Source organism: Doryrhamphus excisus, chromosome 1 (genome assembly GCF_030265055.1).
Source record: "Doryrhamphus excisus isolate RoL2022-K1 chromosome 1, RoL_Dexc_1.0, whole genome shotgun sequence".
Lineage (NCBI taxonomy): Eukaryota > Metazoa > Chordata > Actinopteri > Syngnathiformes > Syngnathidae > Doryrhamphus > Doryrhamphus excisus.
Window position 1 is genome coordinate 25,464,046 of NC_080466.1, and position 18,701 is coordinate 25,482,746.

The following is an 18,701-nucleotide window of genomic DNA, read 5'->3' on the forward strand; positions in this document are numbered from 1 at the left end:
GGAGCCTATCCCAGCTGTCTTTGGGCGAGAGGCGGGGTACACCCTGGACTGGTCGCCAGCCAATCACAGGGCACATATAGACAAACAACCATTCACACTCACATTCATACCTATGGACAATTTGGAGTCACCAATTAACCTAGCATGTTTTTGGAATGTGGGAGGAAACCGGAGTACTCGGAGAAAACCCACGCATGCACGGGGAGAACATGCAAACTCCACACAGAGATGGCTGAGGGTGGAATTGAACCCTCGCTGTGAGGTCAGCGCGCTAACCACTAGACCGCCGTGCCGCCTATCTTATTTCAATGAATGTGAAAATCAACTTTGATGTCAGACATACCGGTTCCGGGGCTACATCCCGCATTGGTCACGTCTCCACAGATGTTCATGCGGAACATCCTCCTGTCCCCATCATGGTCGTACACCGTGTAGCCTCCATCCCGGGTCAGTGAGTTCAAGTCAAACAAATGACCTGCAGGAGAAAACCTTTACTAAGAATTACACAAGGACAAAAGTGAAAGGCAATTGATGAGCAAAAAAAAGGCGACCTGTTGAGGGGTTGGCGACTCTACAGCCGTCATGCTGGCTGCTGTTCAGGGGGCAGGCGGCGGCTGTTAACCACAAGAAAGTGTACATACACTCCTCAATGGCAGAAATAAGGGTTGGTCGGGAGTCCTGAGAAGGTAAAGGACTACACGTTACGTTGCTAATTAGGTCAAATAAAGCATCTCTATGCACTCTTTACGTACTACTTGTTCTTTGTCACACTTGAAGCGAATAATGGTGCTCTTGTTGCGGACTCCGTCCGGACAGGGGTGGCCACTGGTGTACTGCAACTTCAGCACGCTCTTATCCCACGTGGGACCCGTCTTGACCTCCCCCAAACTCACATATTCATCGCCAATCTTCACGCAGGACGCAGCATTGGATGGGCACTTCCAGGAACCTACCACGACATGACACCACCACCTTTGCATAATTGCGGTGACAATCCAAAAAAATAATCACAGTTTGCAGAACTTTTCCTGCAGCCTTGTCACTCAAAAGTGCACAACGCAGGTGTGGCAACGCATCAGGAGACCACGCACCTCCCTGCGGCACCAGGGACCGGCAGACGTTAATGTAGAACCGTCTGCTGGTGTCCTCGGTTGATGGCTCCACTTCCCAGTTTTGAGTCTCCGTGGCCAGAGGTGAGAGGTCATACGAGTGTCCCAGTCCATCACTAGGGACAGGACACAACAAAGATGAATACCAGTTATGGAAATCAAATACCAGTGTCATCTTACTGGTAGGAGCAGCTGGTGCTTTTGACAGGAACACATGCGAGAGCAGTGGGCCAGGTAAACAGGTACGTGCAGTCTGGAGTCTCCTTGATGAACTCTGGTGCCCCCTATAGAACGAAAAGCACATACAGTGATTTGCTATTAAGTAGAAGAACTGCGGTCTTGTGTTGGAAGTGTGAAACCCACAGGGTTCCTGTCGGGGTGACAGGAAAAGTAGATCTCCGTGGATCTTTGGTATATCTGGTGGCACTTTTCTCCGTTGGTGTAGTTCAGGATGAGCTGATCTCCCACGTAAGTCAGATGCTGGTTGGCCATTCCTGCACACACAAACACCAATTACATACAAAGATGTGACAAATTAGTTTAGACATGAGCAAATGACCCACCTGCTATCTTGTGGGAGCTTCCTTCTACTTGACAGGAGGAGACAACATCACTTCCTGTGTCTTTGTCGGTGCAAACGCCTCTCTGGAGCCCCGTGCAGACCGACAGGTGGTAGATGTACTTGTCACGTCTCACTGGGTAGTCTTTCCCCTTCAAGGAGCTCAGGTTGAACTCGTAGCCGCTCCTTGGGTCACGGACACGACACTCATCCCCTAAGAAGAAAAGCAGAGAGCGAGCACGATACTATATTTGCTCCAGCTTCCCCAACTCAAGTCCACATTGGATTTGTGTTGGCTGATAAACGGGGGCTATTATTAAACTTTGACGCAACCTTTTCTTCTCTGGCACATGGCGCTGTTTAGGTTTGTCTTCACCCAATCAGCTCGGCTTCTGTCTGTCTTTTGCCGACATTTGGCCAATGAGAGCGCGCTTTGTGCTTTATTAGCATATTCCAACATTAACATAGACAGCTACTTCCCCCTGGCCATCAGACTGCTCAATGCCAAATAAGCCTCTACCTGCCCAAACGGACACGCAAAACTATTATTAATCTATTAACCAATTACGGATATGAATGATCATGGCAATGACGACACTGTCTTAACCAAGTATTTAGAAGATGCTACAACATACTGTATACTTGCTCCAGCTCAACTCGATGGACGTTGTATTCAGTGCAGTTGATGTATTAATAAGCTTGTCGTGTGTAACGGTTGTTATACGAATCTATCTAGAAATATGAAAATATCAGCTCTACTAATGCTTCCTATTCTGCATGATGAGAATGCACATTCCCAGAGTGTGACTAACCTTTGGACTTCCTGATGGGACAGGCCTCAGACGTCCTCCAGACAAAGACGTACTCACAACCGTCCTGCCGGTCAAACATGGGGGAGCCCTGAAATCACAAGCACACAAAAACAACGGTGATGATTAATAACAAAAATAATAATACTAAATGAAGTGGTAGCTGATGCAGACGTAACAATAAGCAAAAAGCCAACATTGCTGATCAATGCCGTTATTGATTACTCACAGGGCTGTCGTCACACAGCAGGATGATGCGTGTCGAGTAGCGAGACGAAGCACCACAAGGGTCGCCGTTATGATAGACGATGCTGATGGAGCCACCCTGCGCCACCTGGGGACTGGCCTGGACCAGACCCAGGTTGTAACTGGTGCTGCCAATCACCTGGCATGCACCCAGAGGCCCAACTGGAGCGAGACATTGTTGCAGTTTTTTAAAGATAAACATAAGGCCGTGTCATACAACACAAAGCGGATGTGGACGCTGACCGGGACAACCCTTCACGGAGGGGAGGGGTTTGCAGACGTTGATGTAGAAGCTGCGTGACGTCACTACGTCTGTATCTATGGCAACCCAGGGTCTGCCATCTCCGTCTCGGGCGAGGCGACTCAGGTCATACTCGTTCCCATGGGAATCTAGAGTTTAGTGGAAAAGGTGATGATCTTCTGAAGTTGCGGAATGTATTGTACGGGACTGCATTGTGTCCATACCGATAACACGGCAGTCCACCGGGGCAGGGACGCAGGCTAGAGCGGTGGAGAACTCAAAGAGCACGTTGTGGACCACGTGGCTGGGCGAAGTGCTCAAGTCCTCCCGCAGCAGCTTCAGTGAGCCAGGGTGAGCGGTTTGGTTGCATACAAAATTAATGCTGAAGGTGTCCCGAGTTGCTGAAAAGAGAAAAAAAGAAAGCAAAGACTTTCAGAAAAAGAAAGACTAATCTGAAACATCTCGCCCGAAGACAGCTGGGATAGGCTCCAGCACCCCCGCGACCATCGTGAGGAAAAAGCGGTAGAAAATGAATGAATGAATGAATCTGAAACATCTGTGTATGGTATCATATTACCTGTAGGATCATCTCGAGGTCCCTTGTATGTTAGTTTCAGGAGGCCATCTGTGGAATACTGCAATGTCTTCTCCACCCCCACCGGACTCACGGGACGCCCATCTTCCAACTCACAGCCTGCCATTCCCGGTCCACAGGCTTCCAGGTCTGCACAGATGTTCACCTACCAGGTGGGACAAAGGTAATGTACTCTTCAGCTTGCTTTCTTTCGCCAAATGTTGGTATTTGTTGACTGTATGTGTTGTACGGATAAATAATGTTTGTAAGTAAGTAACTATGTCGATGCACATGTAGGTCTTACCAGGAAGTCCTTTCCATTGGCTCTGGTCCTGTATCCAGTCTTGGAGGCCAGAGGCTGCAGGTTGAACTCCAAGCCGGTGTTGGGGTCCATCACAGCACAGCTCTTGAGAAGAAAGGGTCATCATATTCATATATATCATTCCAGGCGCAAGCAAGCAGGGGCAGGATGTGCCAGAAGGGACTCACATTGTTCCTGGTGGTGGTGATGGCGCAAGCAGCTCTGGTCTCCCATATGAAGTTGGCGGTACAGTTCTGGTAAATGAGGAACCGCGGGCCCATTGACTGCGTGGTGATGGATACAGAATAAGTAACTCGTGCAGGATGTTGAGCCGCCCGCATATCGTAAACATACCCAAGTTCCCCTGGAGCACACCAGGTGGATGCGTGTCGAGTACGTCAAGTTTTGGCCATCAGACTGGCAGGGGGCGCCGTCGGTGAACTCCAGCAGCAGCCGGTCCCGTCCTTCGATGATGGGGCCGCGCTTGGAAATACCCATGTTGCTGACGGACACCGCTTCCTTTGGATAGCCCTAGAGCAGCGTATTTATTACCTTTTGAAGACAAACTACTATTGTTTATACACGTCTCAAAAGGGAAGCGGTTCACACCTGCGTGGTGGTGTACTTCATCTGACAGACCGAGGCGTTGCGGTCGCAGCCCATGACGGCGTTGATGGGTCGACAGATGTTGATGTAGTACTTCCTCAGGCTCGGACCCGTGTCAGACAGGTCCATGGCTTGCCAGTTGCCGGCAGAGGATGTGCGAGACAAGCTGAAGACAGGAGGAGAAAAGACTGATGGTTGCCGTACACCTGGTTAGAACACAGGCACTTTAATATCAGGGCTCTACATTAAAAACAAAAATGACTTGCCCATGGGGAATCCTTAAGGTGAGAACTACTTGCCCGAACTTTCCCCATGTAAAATGACAAGACTGCCATAATGATATCATATATCAATATATGCTGATAATTCATCAGATAATAGTACTGACGCATTGTATTTGGAGGAATGTCTGAAAAATTGTGGAGATGTATGTTAACATGGCATGCCATACTACCTTACACATCGTAGTCGTAGTAAGCAGTGATATTTAAGGGTTGTGCACCACAATGAAACATTATTGAATAGACACATTTGTGTACTAGTAAAGTGTTTTGAATCCAGAAAAAAATGTTCAATGGTCAAACAAAAAAAAAAAAAAAAAATCCACAGAGAAATGGAAGCGCTAGATTTTGTAGCTTGTGCAAAATCAGCACTTGGTATTGGATCTAATGGGTGGTGTTTCATTGTGACCACTTCAAATTGTCACAGCAATGTGATTCACTCACCTGTGCCATCATTTGATTTGCTGCCGCTAATAAAATACTTGTTTAGGAGGCACTGCTTCATCACTTTTTGCTCTTTTCCTTCACAAGTTGTTGAAGAATTAGACCATGTTGGCAGGGACGCCATGATAGATGTTTTCCTAGTCAAACCATCGCTGATTGGTTGATCGCCAACAAGGGTGTGGGTAAAACGCGGACTGTGGACTACGGACCGCGGTCTAAATAAACGATTCTGATTGGTCCATTTCAAGATTTGCAAGGATTGGTTTGCAAATTACCACTGGAATTACGCAGTCCGTGTTTTACCAACACCCAACAAGAACCGCTTTTAAAAAAAACTCTTGGCAGTATGGCATGCCAAAGTGCACTTGCCCCACGGGAATATCACTGATTGGATTTACTTGCCCCAATTTGGTTTTAACTTGCCCCGGTCCATCGGTACATCGTTATTGTCGAGCTCTGAATATTAATAAATGGCTGTACCTGGATAGGTCATACTGGTCCAGAGTGTTGGGATCCGTCACCAAACACTCATGAGGCCTTTCAGGACACGCGTACGACGTATACCAGCGGAAGTTATAGGTGTACTTGTCCTCCACCTGCATTGAGCAAATATTATCACACAAGATCAGAAGCTACTTGAAAGCAATAAGAAAAAAAATAAAAACAATGGGGGTGGTCTACCTGGAATTCAGGTTTTCCAGCACCCGCTTCAGGGTCACAAAGGAAGGAGATGAGTGTGGATCGGAGTGTGTGTTGCTCATTGTTGTACTTGGAACCATTGCTGTAGGACAACTGGATCAGGCCGTCATAGTAGGACAGTCTGGAGTTTGCTTCCCCAAGACTCCAACTACTACAAGAGCAAAAACATACAAGACACATGACATGCAAATGAGCAAGTACAGAGCTCAGGTTGACCAATAGGATCAGGACAGGATCCTCCATATTCGCCGTCCTCATACATCAGAATTTTGTCATTAAGGTTCGCACTTCAGTCACTGGAGAAATGAACTAAATATCGTCTGAGAAGAAGAAAAGTATATTTTGTTGACCTTTTTTCTACTTGGCACGCGCCTGCCTTTTCAGGACACGTGGCGGCTTTAACCGTGCCGCATACGTTGATGTAGTAGTCGTAGTTGTCGTTGGTCAGGTTGTAGAAGCCGCCGTCGGCCTTGGAGAGTGGCGACAAGTCAAAAGAGAAGCCTAGCGGGAACAAGTGTTGAATGACTTTCTTCTCATCACATTCAAGACCTTTCCTCAAATGGAAGACGGAAGCATGTGAGACGCTTACCAGCCTGAGTGTCCTCCACCTTGCAGTTGTCCCCCCGTGTCTTAGAGAGGACGCAGGCGGCGGCGGTGTACCACTCCAGCTCATACATGCAGCCATCAGACGAAATGCTGCGGAGGACGGGGGCGCTCTCCAGATCGCCTGCGAGGACAGACCAGAGATCAGCAGGTCACCGGTGCAGCGGAACCTTCGTGTTCCTCATGAATGCATTCCAAAAGGTTTGACGAAAACCCAAAGATACAAATACTGAGGCAATTATTATTATATTATAGACACACAAAAATATTAGAGGACGGATGTCATTTAGCGTGGATGCAGGAAGACTGTTGACTGGCCACATCCTTGAGATCCTTTTCAAGGTCCAGGCCAAAAGCTACGGGAGTTGAGATCCACACAAAAACATTTTAAACTCCAGTTGGGACGTCTGGAGACATCACCGCCTGCACGTGACACAGTATGATTCTTCTTATTAATATTATGATTCAGCACACCTGGTTTACACTTGAGGGTCAGGATAGTCTGAATCCTTGTCGTTTTGCTGCATAAATCTCCGTCAGTGTACACCAGTCTGATGTCATTTCCTTTTTCGGTCTTCTGGGGGGACGAGAGGAAGCTCCCCAGGCTGGTGACCTTCTGGTCTTTATCTAAGACAGAAAAAAAGATGACATTGAATATTTCTGGCAACAACAAATGATCTCGATGCAACATGCCGTATTTTCCAGACTGAGTAGCACTTTTTGTCTGATAGTCAGGTGTGACATTGAACAGCCAATCATACTAACATGAACAGAGGAGTTAGCATTACCATCAACAGCAGTGAGAGGGCGCTCTAGACTTGGGACGACTATATTGTATATTCATTTCATTTTCTACCGCATTTTCTCATTGCGGGGTGGCTGGAGCCTATCCCAGTTGTCTTTGGGCGAGAGGCGGGGTACACCCTGGACTGGTCGCCAGCCAATCACAAGGCACATATAGACAAACAACCATTAACACTCACATTCATACCTATGGACAATTTGAGGTCGCCAATTAACCTAGCATGTTTTTGGAATGTGGGAGGAAACCGGAGTACCCGGAGAAAACCCACGCATGCACGGGGAGAACATGCAAACTCCACACAGAGATGGCCGTGGGTGGAATTGAACCCTGGTCTCCTAGCTGTGAGGTCTGCGCGCTAACCACTAGACCGCCGTGCCGCCCTAGTATATTGTATATTTATATTTTTATTTTTTATTGTATTTTTTTTACTGCAGCCACTTAATAGTCTGGAAAATAAGATGAATGGAAATCTTAGTGTGAATCGCCTTCTTACCTACGGCACATAAGGCAGCGCTCTCCGGGCAGCCCGTGGGCCCTCCCGCCTGGATGACTTTGTGGCAAACGTTAAGGTAGAAGCGTTTCGAGTCCAGTTTCGGAGATTCGGCATTTACCACCTCCCAGTTCAAGTTCAGCCCTGACTCTGAAACATTTAGGACACAAAGAAAAAAGACTTGTTTTCAATCCATAAAAAATAAAACTGAATTTCCAAACTCACCAGGGTATCTGGTGAGGGGTGAAAGGTCGTAATGCTTCCTTCCATCGGTGACCCGACACAGGAGATCCTCCTTCTCCTTGACGCAGGCGTGGGCCGTCTGCCACTCAAAGTAGTATGTGCAGTCGGTTTCCCCGACAAACACTGGAGCTCCTACACCGCCATTGGCTGAGCAGAACACCGTAAAGCAGAAAAGGATGAGCTGCCCCGCCCCCGCCACCAGGCCACGCCTCATGCGATGTTCAACCCAAGCTTCGTACTTGCGTTCCTGTTGCATTCAAAGTTAATGATGGTCATCCGCTGGAAGCCAGTGGAGCACATGGCGCCATCAGGGTAGATCAACGTCAAATCTCCATCAGAGTAACTACACCAGATAGGAGGCATGTTAAAAGCGTTCCAGGGAGCAAAAATTTAAAAAAAGCCATGAGCACACATTACCGCAGGGTTTGGTTCTGGTAACTTCCAGCCACCTTCTTGGCGTCACTTGTTTTCTTCACCTGGCAGGACGAAACAAACTCCCCTAAGCTGCTGCATTCTTCCGCCGGGACTTTTCCACACACGTTCAGGTAGTAGATGTAGCTTTCTGTCCCGTCGCTCTTTGAAGAATGAGCGTAGTATGGATGGTCTGTCGCTAAACAAACAAAAACACATCAACAAAAGTGCATTTAGTTGAGATAATATTGAGCCAGATTGCTAAGAAGTATGGGATTTCTTACATGAATTTATTATAACTATTAATCCTTTATAGGGTAAGGAACCATATATGGTAACTTAAAAAACACAATCAGCCAAGATCAGACAATGTCACAAGAAGTGACATCATGGGATCAATCAGGAGTGAGCCAGAGAGTATAAATCTTCCTTCTTCATTCAGAAGTCGGAAATTGCAATTTTCTGACGCTTGGGGCTCGACGCTCTCGGCCCAAACATACAAACTAACCATGATAAGTTGATCACAGTCACTCTAACTACAGTACCTCTGTTGATGTCACCTTGTGCAGTTTGACCTATCCCTTTTCCATACCCTAAATGGGCAAGGAACCGTATATGGTATAACTTCTTTGATCTTGATTTGCACCCAAAACCTGAAACTTTTTTAAAAAGTAAAAAGAGAAAAAATGTCTTCTTATAGCCCCCCAATATAACACTCAAGGATTGAATTTTTAAATTTCTAAGTATTTCAGTGAGTGCCCTATAAAGGGTTAAATATTGTATTTTCTGCACCATAAGATGCATCTTATAATCTGGTGTGTAAAATCTGTAAAAATGCTGTTGTGCTACTTTGGTAAGCGCTCTGCTAGATTGACTGTGGGACCATTTCCCGCTGACATGGACGTCATAAGACAAGATAAGAAATGCCTTTACTAGTACGTACGCTGCTACGTGTATTTTTGCGTGGAATTGTTTTTATATTTCATAGAGTGGTCCTCTCTCTTTGATGATGATGATGATGTAGCCTGACAAGGACTTTAGCGGACCAGCATCTCAGAGACACTTACAGCTCAAGGTGAGAGGGCTTAAGTCGACGGAGATGTCATGCTGCGTGCTGGTGAGTTTGCACGTGTGGCTCTCTAAATAATCTCTGTGACAGGCGTACTCCGTGGTCCACTCCACCTCATAGCGGCAGTTGGCCTCCGCCGTCATCTTAGGAGTGCTGCCCTGTGGCATCAAGACAGGTTCTCACAGCAACAGGAAGTCTCACGCAGCAGATGCAAACCTGTTTGTGCATGACCTACTAGATGCCTGCTTGAAGGACAGATGAAGGTGATGGTGACAGCAGGAGTGTGTCCGTTGCAGAAGACCGGAGGAGTCACGTCAGCACTCACTTGGTACTGCAACCTCAGTCTGCAACGCAGGAGAAACGCTAAGCATGACTGGAAACTGTGCCTGGCTCATGAGATCATCAGCTACCTGTCGTTAGATAAGAGCTGCAAGGGCATGCTGGGAGATCCCATGTCGTAGGCCACGTTCTTTGTCACCAGGCAGGCTGCGGAACCTTCAGGACAACGTGCTTCTGGAACGTCTGATAGAGCGCAGGAGCGTGTGAGAGGCCTGGTTAGCCATGTCATACAAATACATTCCTAGGCATGAACAGTGTACGCTACACATCATAATGTTAAAGACCTGTTGAAAAATGACAAGAACGTGTATTTTGTACTGTTGGATCTGAAGGAGGTTCTTAAGTAGAGCTTCAAAATGGAGAAAAAAGAAATGTGCCACAATTCCTTATCAAAATCAAATATAAAGACCCAATCTTCTAAAGCTGTGATTTTCAACCACTGTGCCGCGGCACACAAGTGTACCTTGAGAAACCGTCAGGTGTGCCGTGAGGAATTATCCAATATCACTTTTTATAGTTAACATTGATTAATCATCATTTGCAAATATTATTTCAATAGCCATGAATAATATGGACCCAAATATTCCAATTGCATTTGGTATATTTGCTCAAACGGAAAGAATTGAACAGGGATGGAATATTCCTTTCCCCAATCCGATTGAGGTATCTTGTACCCGCTCAAACGGAAAGTAGTCAGGATGCGTTCTTCTTCGTGGTGTTTTTCTTCTTCAGTTGTTTATTGGCGGTTGGCAAGCAGCTTTGGTGTGCATTAGCGCCATATGTGGAACAGAATCTAAACCCTTCTATACGCCATTCACAAGTCCACTTTTATTAAAAAAGAAAATATATATCTATATAAAACATGTCCCGAGTTTAATTATAAAATATTAGCAAGATTGAATGTGATCTTTTCCTGTTTAAAATTATCCCTGGTGCGTTCTTTCAGCGCATGCTCAGATATGACGTAACACGCAGATCCAGACGTTCTTCACTTTTAAAAATGGAGGCCAGCAATCGGCACTGGACGGAGCAAAGTTTGTTTTTTGATTCAAACTAAATTTCAAGACTGGACAGACAAAAAACTGGCAATACGGAGTTATTCCAACAAGTGAAAGAATAACTTGGGGAAGCCGGTATCACGTGATGTTGATGTTTACGTTTTACTGGGCATGCCCTATTGACTATTCTGTTTGATTTTCACGGTGCATGTAGACAAGAGATTGGAATATTCCTTTCCATGGATACCATTGTTTCCCGGAAGGTCATTTGGAAAGAGAAAACTCGTCATGTAAACGTGGCTACTGTGGAGTGTCTGTGGTGTAAAGACTGGCAGAGCAATGTAATATTGGTCCGTGTGGCAACACCTACCTTGTTCCTCCCATAGACTTATTGATGCACGTGTGAGGTCGTGGTGACATTTTGGAACATTTTTGGTTAGTGGTGTGCCAATGTAAAAAAACGTGCCGTGGCTCAAAAAAGGTTGAAAAACACTGTTCTAAAGTGTTTAGTGACTGACTGAGGCTGCGGCAGATGTTGATGTAGAAGTCCACGCTGTCGTCGCCATCATCCACCAGGTAGGCGTTGCTTATTTTGATGAGAGGGCTGAGGTCGTGCTTCTTCCCATCCGAGTCAAAGGCGAAGCAGGGCACCTGCACACAGACCAGAAACATCGATCGCTGATGCCGTCCAACATTTCAGGTTGTGGGTTCGATCGTGTCACCTTGTACCTCTTTGTGAGGCTTGAACTTGTCGCTCGTGCAGGCGGCGTACGTCCTCCACTCAAAGTAATGCATGCACTGAGACACAGCCACAAATTCTGGGGTCCCCTATAAAAGACAACAAAACAAGGTCCGCTAATGTTAGTGACATCGCCGTGCAGCCGTTCTACAAATTATTGCTGATAAATTCTATTACTGACAAGATTATATTGTCATTTACATGAATGTAATGATAATATTGCACTGTGCCAAGTCCTTAGCATGTTGGCCACACAGTCAGGAGATGGGAAGTCCTGGGTTGGGATCTCCACTTGGACATCTCTGTGTGGAGTTTGCATGTCTTTTCTCAATAGCATTTAACATTGGGGGGTGGGACCACTGGTGTAGCTAGTGCCCCGCCTCTCGCCACTGGGACAGAGAGACTGAATGACTGCCAGGAGGGTTCACTTCCTCCCTCCCTCCTTTCGTTCAGCTACAGAACCAACACGCCCAGGTGCAACAGAGTGAACCCTCCTGTCATCCAGCCTGTTACTAACATGCAGGACTAATTTAGACGGGCAAAGCCAAGACCAGGTCTAAATGTTGAGCCTCGAGTTTCTTCATCTTCCTTACGGAGACCTTACTTCCTTTCCTCACAAGTCAGCTGCTTCTTGTTAGCGCTTTATCACATTTGTCAGCCTGCTGCGCTCCGTGTTGCCTTTGTGCTGCACTGCTACTGATAATCACCACAGCAGACGCAGCGTCTACTTCTAGAGGTGCGACTTTCAACCGTTGATGCCGTCGATGTTTCCTGTCGGCCCACAAAGAATGCGCCGTACATTCTGCAAAAGCACTTCATTAAAACACGACAGGATGTGACAATTGTCTTTCCCGACACACTGCTAACCTGCAAGCCACAGACCGAGTCACCAACAGTTATTGTCACATCCACTTCCTGTCATCTTAGCTAAGTGGATGCTTTGACTTTCAAGACCAACTATCACACATTGGCTTACTTTCAAGAAGATGAACAACTGATGAGCAGATGCTAGCATATTAGCAGCTCAGAGCTTACCATGGTTTTCCCACACTGGAAGCCGATGGTGGTCCGGATGTTGTTGTCACTTGCCGGACATTTGACCGTACTGTTGTAATCCAGCACGGTGCCCGACAGCCTCTGCAGGGACAGCTCACCTGCACGGCAGAGAGGGACAAAGTGCTCATTGTGAGGAAGAAATGAGGACCGGCATGTTGGTAAGGAAGAGATGTGACAAAACATTTACTGAAATAAACAATACAAAATAAAATAAAATGTATAATATTAAATTAAACTAAATTAAACTAAACATTTTGTGGAGCAAACCGTCTACGGTACCCAAGCAATCCTCCAAAGCAGCTGGCGGCACTGTTCTTATGTTCTCTATGATATCAGATTATGTCAGGGGTGTTCAAGGTGCGGCCCAGGGGCCATTTGCTGCACCCAGCTGTTTCCTTATTGGCCTATGGCAACAACGGCTACAGCAAATATGAAAAATCAGCAGTATATTTACACAAAATAAATTCCAAAAAGTAAGACAAAATGTTGTAATCTAGTCAGAGAATTTTCTGAGAATAGCATCATAATATTATAAGGAAAAATAACGTGATTTTAGTAGCACAATGTTGAACTATTGTAATATTATGAGAAACTAACTCAATAAAGTTCAATAAATAAAATTATTTTAGTAGCATAGAGAGAAAATTATGTTACTAAAGGTTTCTAAAAAACTTTTTAGGTAAATTAGGTCATGTCACCAATATCACTAAACTGAGATGCACCTTTTTCTTCAAATATATATACGGTGATTTCTCAGCATATCTACACCAATATCAAATTAGGAAAGTTGCATCTTTTCATTTTTCATTATGTGGCCACTGCCAGAAAAAAGTTAGGACACCCCTGGATTACGTGCTATTGTCCCTATGTTGATGATTGATAGACCTGCATGTCTTCAAAAAGAACCTTCACCCTCCCTCCCCAGCTGTAAAAATGTATGGTGGACTATGCGGTCCCTGCTGCCATGCATCATGTCATCATGCACATAAACAGCGGTGGGAACCCATCTGCAGAGTTAACAACATCCCAAGACCCTCTCATCTTGCTAAATAAGGCAACCAAAAACAAATAGAGTGCAGTTACATAAACATCTCTCACGCAGCGCCATTAAAAAGGCATCGCTGGAGTAGGAACTTTATTGTCATGCTGCTTCTGCGTATGAATCACGAGATGACCTTTGTCACCACAAGAGTGTGACCGTCTGTCCTATAAATCCAACACAGACACCTTTGACCACCATCTCCGTCGCTTTGTTGTGATGATAAGGAACGTTATTTCGTCCAGTGTCCCGCTAAGCAGCTACCGTGCCTGCATAAAAAGGCCCGGGTCCTCCTCAGTGCGCTGACCTCCACCAAGGTCCAAATAAAGGGTCATACAAGGCTTGCCTGTTGGTAAACAGCAGCTGTCAAACTACTTTTCCATGCTAATCACCGATTCATCCAATCAGTTACCAGGTATGAACTGATATGCCGACACATTTTCAAACCTCAATGACCCAGTTTAGTAGGAGGCATGATTGTCTGCCATTATGGTTATTATCATGCTTGTACTTTGCAGCGCTGATAGGAAACAGCTCTCAGTTGGGTACAGTACACTGTACAACACTGCAACCTGTAACCACTGTAGTAAACATAGCGTTAAGACTACAAATGCATGGCTGAGGACCACTATAATGTGCTCCTCCCGGCATACTCCTATTGTGTATGAATGACACGGTGTTAAGTATATGAGGCAATAATGTTGCGGTATCAAACAATAAATATATCATGTCGTCAACACGACAACAACAACAACAACCATACAGTGTGTTTTTGCTGGTGCTGCTGTGAGGCGGTCATGAGACCTGAGGGTGAGGCCACGCGCATAAGGCAATCTATGCCGCAAGATAAATATCATAAAATGTCAGCCTAGATCTATCTGCGGTTGTTGAAGTACAAATCAACTGTCAAATTTGGTTCATTCTCCTTGCAAAATGTGGCGAAAACATGAAAAGCAAAACACTAACATCTAGAACGGGGCTGTCTGTCCAAAATGTGGCCAGCGACAAATATCATACATCATAGTGAATAATGAAAGGATGCAACTTTGCCACTTTGATATTTTGTAAAAACACATTAGTAGTATCAACTTTGCTCTTTTTTTTGCTTGTTTGATTATCGACATATTTCACCTTTCTTATTAAATATAGGACTTTACTCCTGTCCTTTATTTATCTATTATAAAGATCAAATTTCTATGCCATTGAATCCTCATTAGGGTGGTTCTGTCCTCTTCCTCTCTGTCGTTATAATGTTGGGTTGTATCAGTGGTTCCCAAACTTTTTTTTGCAGCCCCCCACCCTGCCTCGAAAAACAACTCCTGAAACATGAAAAACTTTGCTCCAATAATGACTACAGAGGTCACAGAGGTCACTGCAGGAAGGGGCATCTCAGAGGATTCACGACGTATGTTGCGTGTAGCACGGGTGGTCAAAACACTGCTATGGCGAGAGGAGGGTAGCGGGGATGTAAAAAAAAAAAAAAAAAAAAAACAACAACAAAGACGCAGGAGAATGCACAGTGAAAAATCGACTTATGATTTTGTAGAAAGCAGCAGTGTTCAGTATCCTGCTGTAAATGATGATGATGATGATGGTGGTAATGATGATGCCCCTGTTTGCGTGAGAGAAGAGACGACTATAACAAGTGGATCAGACATTTTGATGAGCTTGTTGGGTATGGTGGAGACTGGTGAGGCCATGATGCAAATTAGAGTGACTTGGGGTCGTACTCATCACACGAGTGTGACATACTCATCACATGTTCACAAGAGGCAGTTTGAAAACCACTGGCTTATATAGTGTTTATGAGCATTGGAAAACAGGCAGTGGCAAATAAATGAATGTACGGGACGCATGAATGGGGAGCAAAATGTAGAAGAAGACGCTAACTTACCGACGGATTGGTAAATGTCACTGGTCAGGTCGCGGGCACACACGGCCGTGCTGTCGCCGCACATGGTGGACGGGGAGGAAGGACACAGCTTGAGCGTGTAGCTCATTTTCTTATCCAGGTCAATGGCCTCCCATTTGTAGCTGCAAGAGAAGGAATAAAGTCAATAGGGTGATGAGATCATAAGGGAATATGTACTCTGCTGATAATTGGCATTTTGGGGAAATGTCATAACAAAGATAAAATGTGACCTTTTACAGGTTAACTTAAGTTGCTCTACTTTTAGATGCACGTGTCCAACTGTTGAAACTTGAAGAGGAAAATGTAGCAAGCAGCAAGCAGAAAAGTACTGAAACATTCAACAGATGGACGGACTCTCAGCAACTTTTTTGCAAGTTTGCTGCATCGTAATCCATGCCTTATTTTCCTGTTTTGTAAATTGACATAGATGCCCCAAGCTGTTACGTAGCTTGGCTAAACTAACCTTGTTATGTTTAACATCTTCCCGCTACATGGGATCCAATGTGGCGCACCAAGGCAGCAAAATAAAAGCCACCACGTCTTAAAAAGTGTTTTTTTTTTTTACTTGAAAACAATGGTAATATATTGTATGAATAAATGTAGTACATACATATAGCTTATTATTTAAGCATATATTGACCACACATAAGAATGTGCCACTACACTTAATTTGATAGTCATGTGCGACCAGAATAAAGTGTGCAACCCGAGGGACACACATTGTTCCTTACTACTGTGACAATGAAAAATAGTCCCTGAAATGGTTCAATCAACTGACAACAGCCTGTCACAGCCACTCACGCTTCAATCTCTCAATCAATTCCCTAGCTCACTTTCTGTCGTCTTGGTTTACACATTTTGCCTGGCTCTCACTGCCTCCCTTTTGGTCCCAAGGGCCAGCTATGAGTGTCACTTAAGTGTCACTTAATGTGAAAAGACTTAAATAAGATGAGTAAGTCATAACAATTGTTATATGTCATGATAAAAACACGACACAACGACAGCAGTGAACCCTCCATGCAGCCCAGACATTTTAACAAGATAAATCGTCGTACGATAAATATTTTAAACAGTCGGCAGTGTGACCAACCACAGCAGAGTGGGCGTGTCTGGAGGCGGGCCGTGGGTGGAATACATTATGTGGAATACATTGTGTGTAGCTGCTCTATAGGAGTCCACAACTCAATACAAAGGGCCGAAATATAAGCAGAATAGGCCCCCCTTTAAATTATGTTTATAGAATGTGCCCCCGGGCCACACTTTAGACACCCCTACAAGTTTAACTTGCTATAAACACACACCAACTTTATTAACACAAGCAAATAATGTGTTTTTTTTAATGAGCAGGAAGCAGCTCTAAGCACAATTACAGTCTATTGCTGAGCAAATGGATGAATTTAAGTAACTTTGTACAACGAGTCAAATCTTACTAGCGAAAATGTAGTTAAAATTAGCATGATTGATCACGTCGCAGCCCTTCATACGACTCTAAAGTTGATTGTATATCTTCTTCAGTCTAATCATCGGCTGGCCCAGGGACGTGTCAATATTTGCTGAGCAGCAGCTCCTTTGCCAGAGTAAATGAACATTTTGAAAGGTCACACTGGAATAAAGCCGCGGCATAACAGAGAAGTGTCATGCTGTTGGCCAGCTAGCCATGACAGTTTAAGCTAGCTCCCTGTTTTAGCGTGAGCACAGCCTCGGTAGATCATGGAGATGAATAAAGTCAAAATACTAAAACTGTGCGGTAGGATCACCGCGGAGGCGCCGTCGCAATAACAAAAGGGATTCGTTTAGGTTTACGAATGAGAAGTTGACAAGGGGAAAAATACAATGGCTGACTCATGTTCACGAGACCTTTGAATGTCAAGAGGCGCGCACTCATCATCAGCGGACATTTTTAATACTCTGCTGATTTATACAAATGCGGGATCCAACATACGCCTACATGCGGCTTCTTGTTTGCACAGGAGGTGTGTTTGTACCTGCAGAGATCCTGGTACCACAGGCTTCCCTCCGCAGCCGTCGCCGCTTCTCCGAACCGGAGCAGCAAACATCCCGCACACGCCACCAAGCAAAGCAACCGCCCGAGAGGTGAGCGCGGCCGGCCTTGGTTCGGTAAAAACATGCTTGACTGGGCTGGATGTCCTGTAAGGGGTCCACTAGGACGACATGATAAGACCGAGGAGTGAAGCGGCGCTGAGGAGAATTGGAAGGAAGTGACTGCGCCACATGACTTCACGTCACATGACTGTCATGTTGCTGAACTGTGATGCCTTCATGGACAGTGGGACACTCCAGATCTACTGACTACTGTTTTTTTTATGGCACTCCAGTTTACATATTTGAGTCAAAGCAAACATCATCATTAAATATATTTACCTCTAATAGCATTCAGATAGATAACAGAAAATAAGTGCGGCAATGTGGCTTTCAGTTTCCACTCGGACATTTTTAACCCCCAAAGAGAAACGCCGCTCAAAGTCCGGGTGGGGTGTTTCCTATTTCCCAGCAGTCAAGAACGCACCATACGGTTGATAGGACGTCTTTCAATGTTCCAAAAATGCTTCTGACATTATTTGATTGAAGTTGTTGCCAATGTTGTATGTATATACTTTTTGTATGTTCATTGTGTGTGTTTTGTTCTAATTAAAAATAAAACATTCTAAAAATGCAATTTAACAAAACAATTTTTAAAAAAACAGTAATTTTACAAAGACAAAACATTAACAGAAATATGTTGCAGCCTTAACATGAAAAAATATTTTTTTCGAAAGTAACATGAGGGAAAAAAACAAAAAAATTTTTAATTAGAATAACATCATAATGTTATGAGGACATATCATATTAGTAGGATAAAGTTTAAATGATTAAAATTTTCTTTAAGTTGCAATGTGACAAAAAAAAACAAAACAATGAATAAAGTTATAATTTTTGGAAAATTAAGTTGTGGGAAAAATTATAATGTTGAAAGAATATTGTCAAAATATTATGGGAATAAAATAATTACAAGAACATTTCCCAGAAGAATGTTGGGGGGAAATCAGCAGCAGAAAGGGAAAAAACAAATAGAATTTTCCAAGAATAAAATTTAGCTTAGTAGTCTAATTTAAATTTAAAGTCATATT

General features: G+C 44.7%; 1 protein-coding gene across 1 annotated transcript in view; it reads right to left on the reverse strand.

The window, feature by feature from the left end:
* Positions 1-17,819, reverse strand: part of igf2r (insulin-like growth factor 2 receptor) — a 28,824-nt gene extending 11,005 nt beyond the window's left edge. The window contains exons 1-33 of the mRNA XM_058069479.1: positions 17,559-17,819; positions 15,556-15,695; positions 12,602-12,720; positions 11,557-11,655; positions 11,346-11,478; positions 9,901-10,012; positions 9,726-9,834; positions 9,489-9,648; positions 8,428-8,620; positions 8,250-8,353; positions 7,993-8,157; positions 7,771-7,917; positions 6,947-7,099; positions 6,459-6,596; positions 6,220-6,370; positions 5,852-6,020; positions 5,651-5,766; positions 4,449-4,611; positions 4,194-4,370; positions 4,028-4,123; positions 3,843-3,944; positions 3,542-3,704; positions 3,189-3,365; positions 2,967-3,113; positions 2,707-2,885; positions 2,481-2,568; positions 1,673-1,882; positions 1,473-1,603; positions 1,290-1,393; positions 1,092-1,225; positions 753-949; positions 552-678; positions 344-475 (exon numbers count right to left, since the gene is read on the reverse strand). Coding sequence (XP_057925462.1) covers positions 344-475; positions 552-678; positions 753-949; positions 1,092-1,225; positions 1,290-1,393; positions 1,473-1,603; positions 1,673-1,882; positions 2,481-2,568; positions 2,707-2,885; positions 2,967-3,113; positions 3,189-3,365; positions 3,542-3,704; positions 3,843-3,944; positions 4,028-4,123; positions 4,194-4,370; positions 4,449-4,611; positions 5,651-5,766; positions 5,852-6,020; positions 6,220-6,370; positions 6,459-6,596; positions 6,947-7,099; positions 7,771-7,917; positions 7,993-8,157; positions 8,250-8,353; positions 8,428-8,620; positions 9,489-9,648; positions 9,726-9,834; positions 9,901-10,012; positions 11,346-11,478; positions 11,557-11,655; positions 12,602-12,720; positions 15,556-15,695; positions 17,559-17,701 — 4,678 coding nt within the window. The 5' untranslated portion in view covers positions 17,702-17,819. The remainder of the gene's footprint in view (positions 1-343; positions 476-551; positions 679-752; positions 950-1,091; positions 1,226-1,289; positions 1,394-1,472; positions 1,604-1,672; positions 1,883-2,480; positions 2,569-2,706; positions 2,886-2,966; positions 3,114-3,188; positions 3,366-3,541; positions 3,705-3,842; positions 3,945-4,027; positions 4,124-4,193; positions 4,371-4,448; positions 4,612-5,650; positions 5,767-5,851; positions 6,021-6,219; positions 6,371-6,458; positions 6,597-6,946; positions 7,100-7,770; positions 7,918-7,992; positions 8,158-8,249; positions 8,354-8,427; positions 8,621-9,488; positions 9,649-9,725; positions 9,835-9,900; positions 10,013-11,345; positions 11,479-11,556; positions 11,656-12,601; positions 12,721-15,555; positions 15,696-17,558) is intronic.
* Between the last annotated feature and the right edge of the window lie 882 nt (positions 17,820-18,701).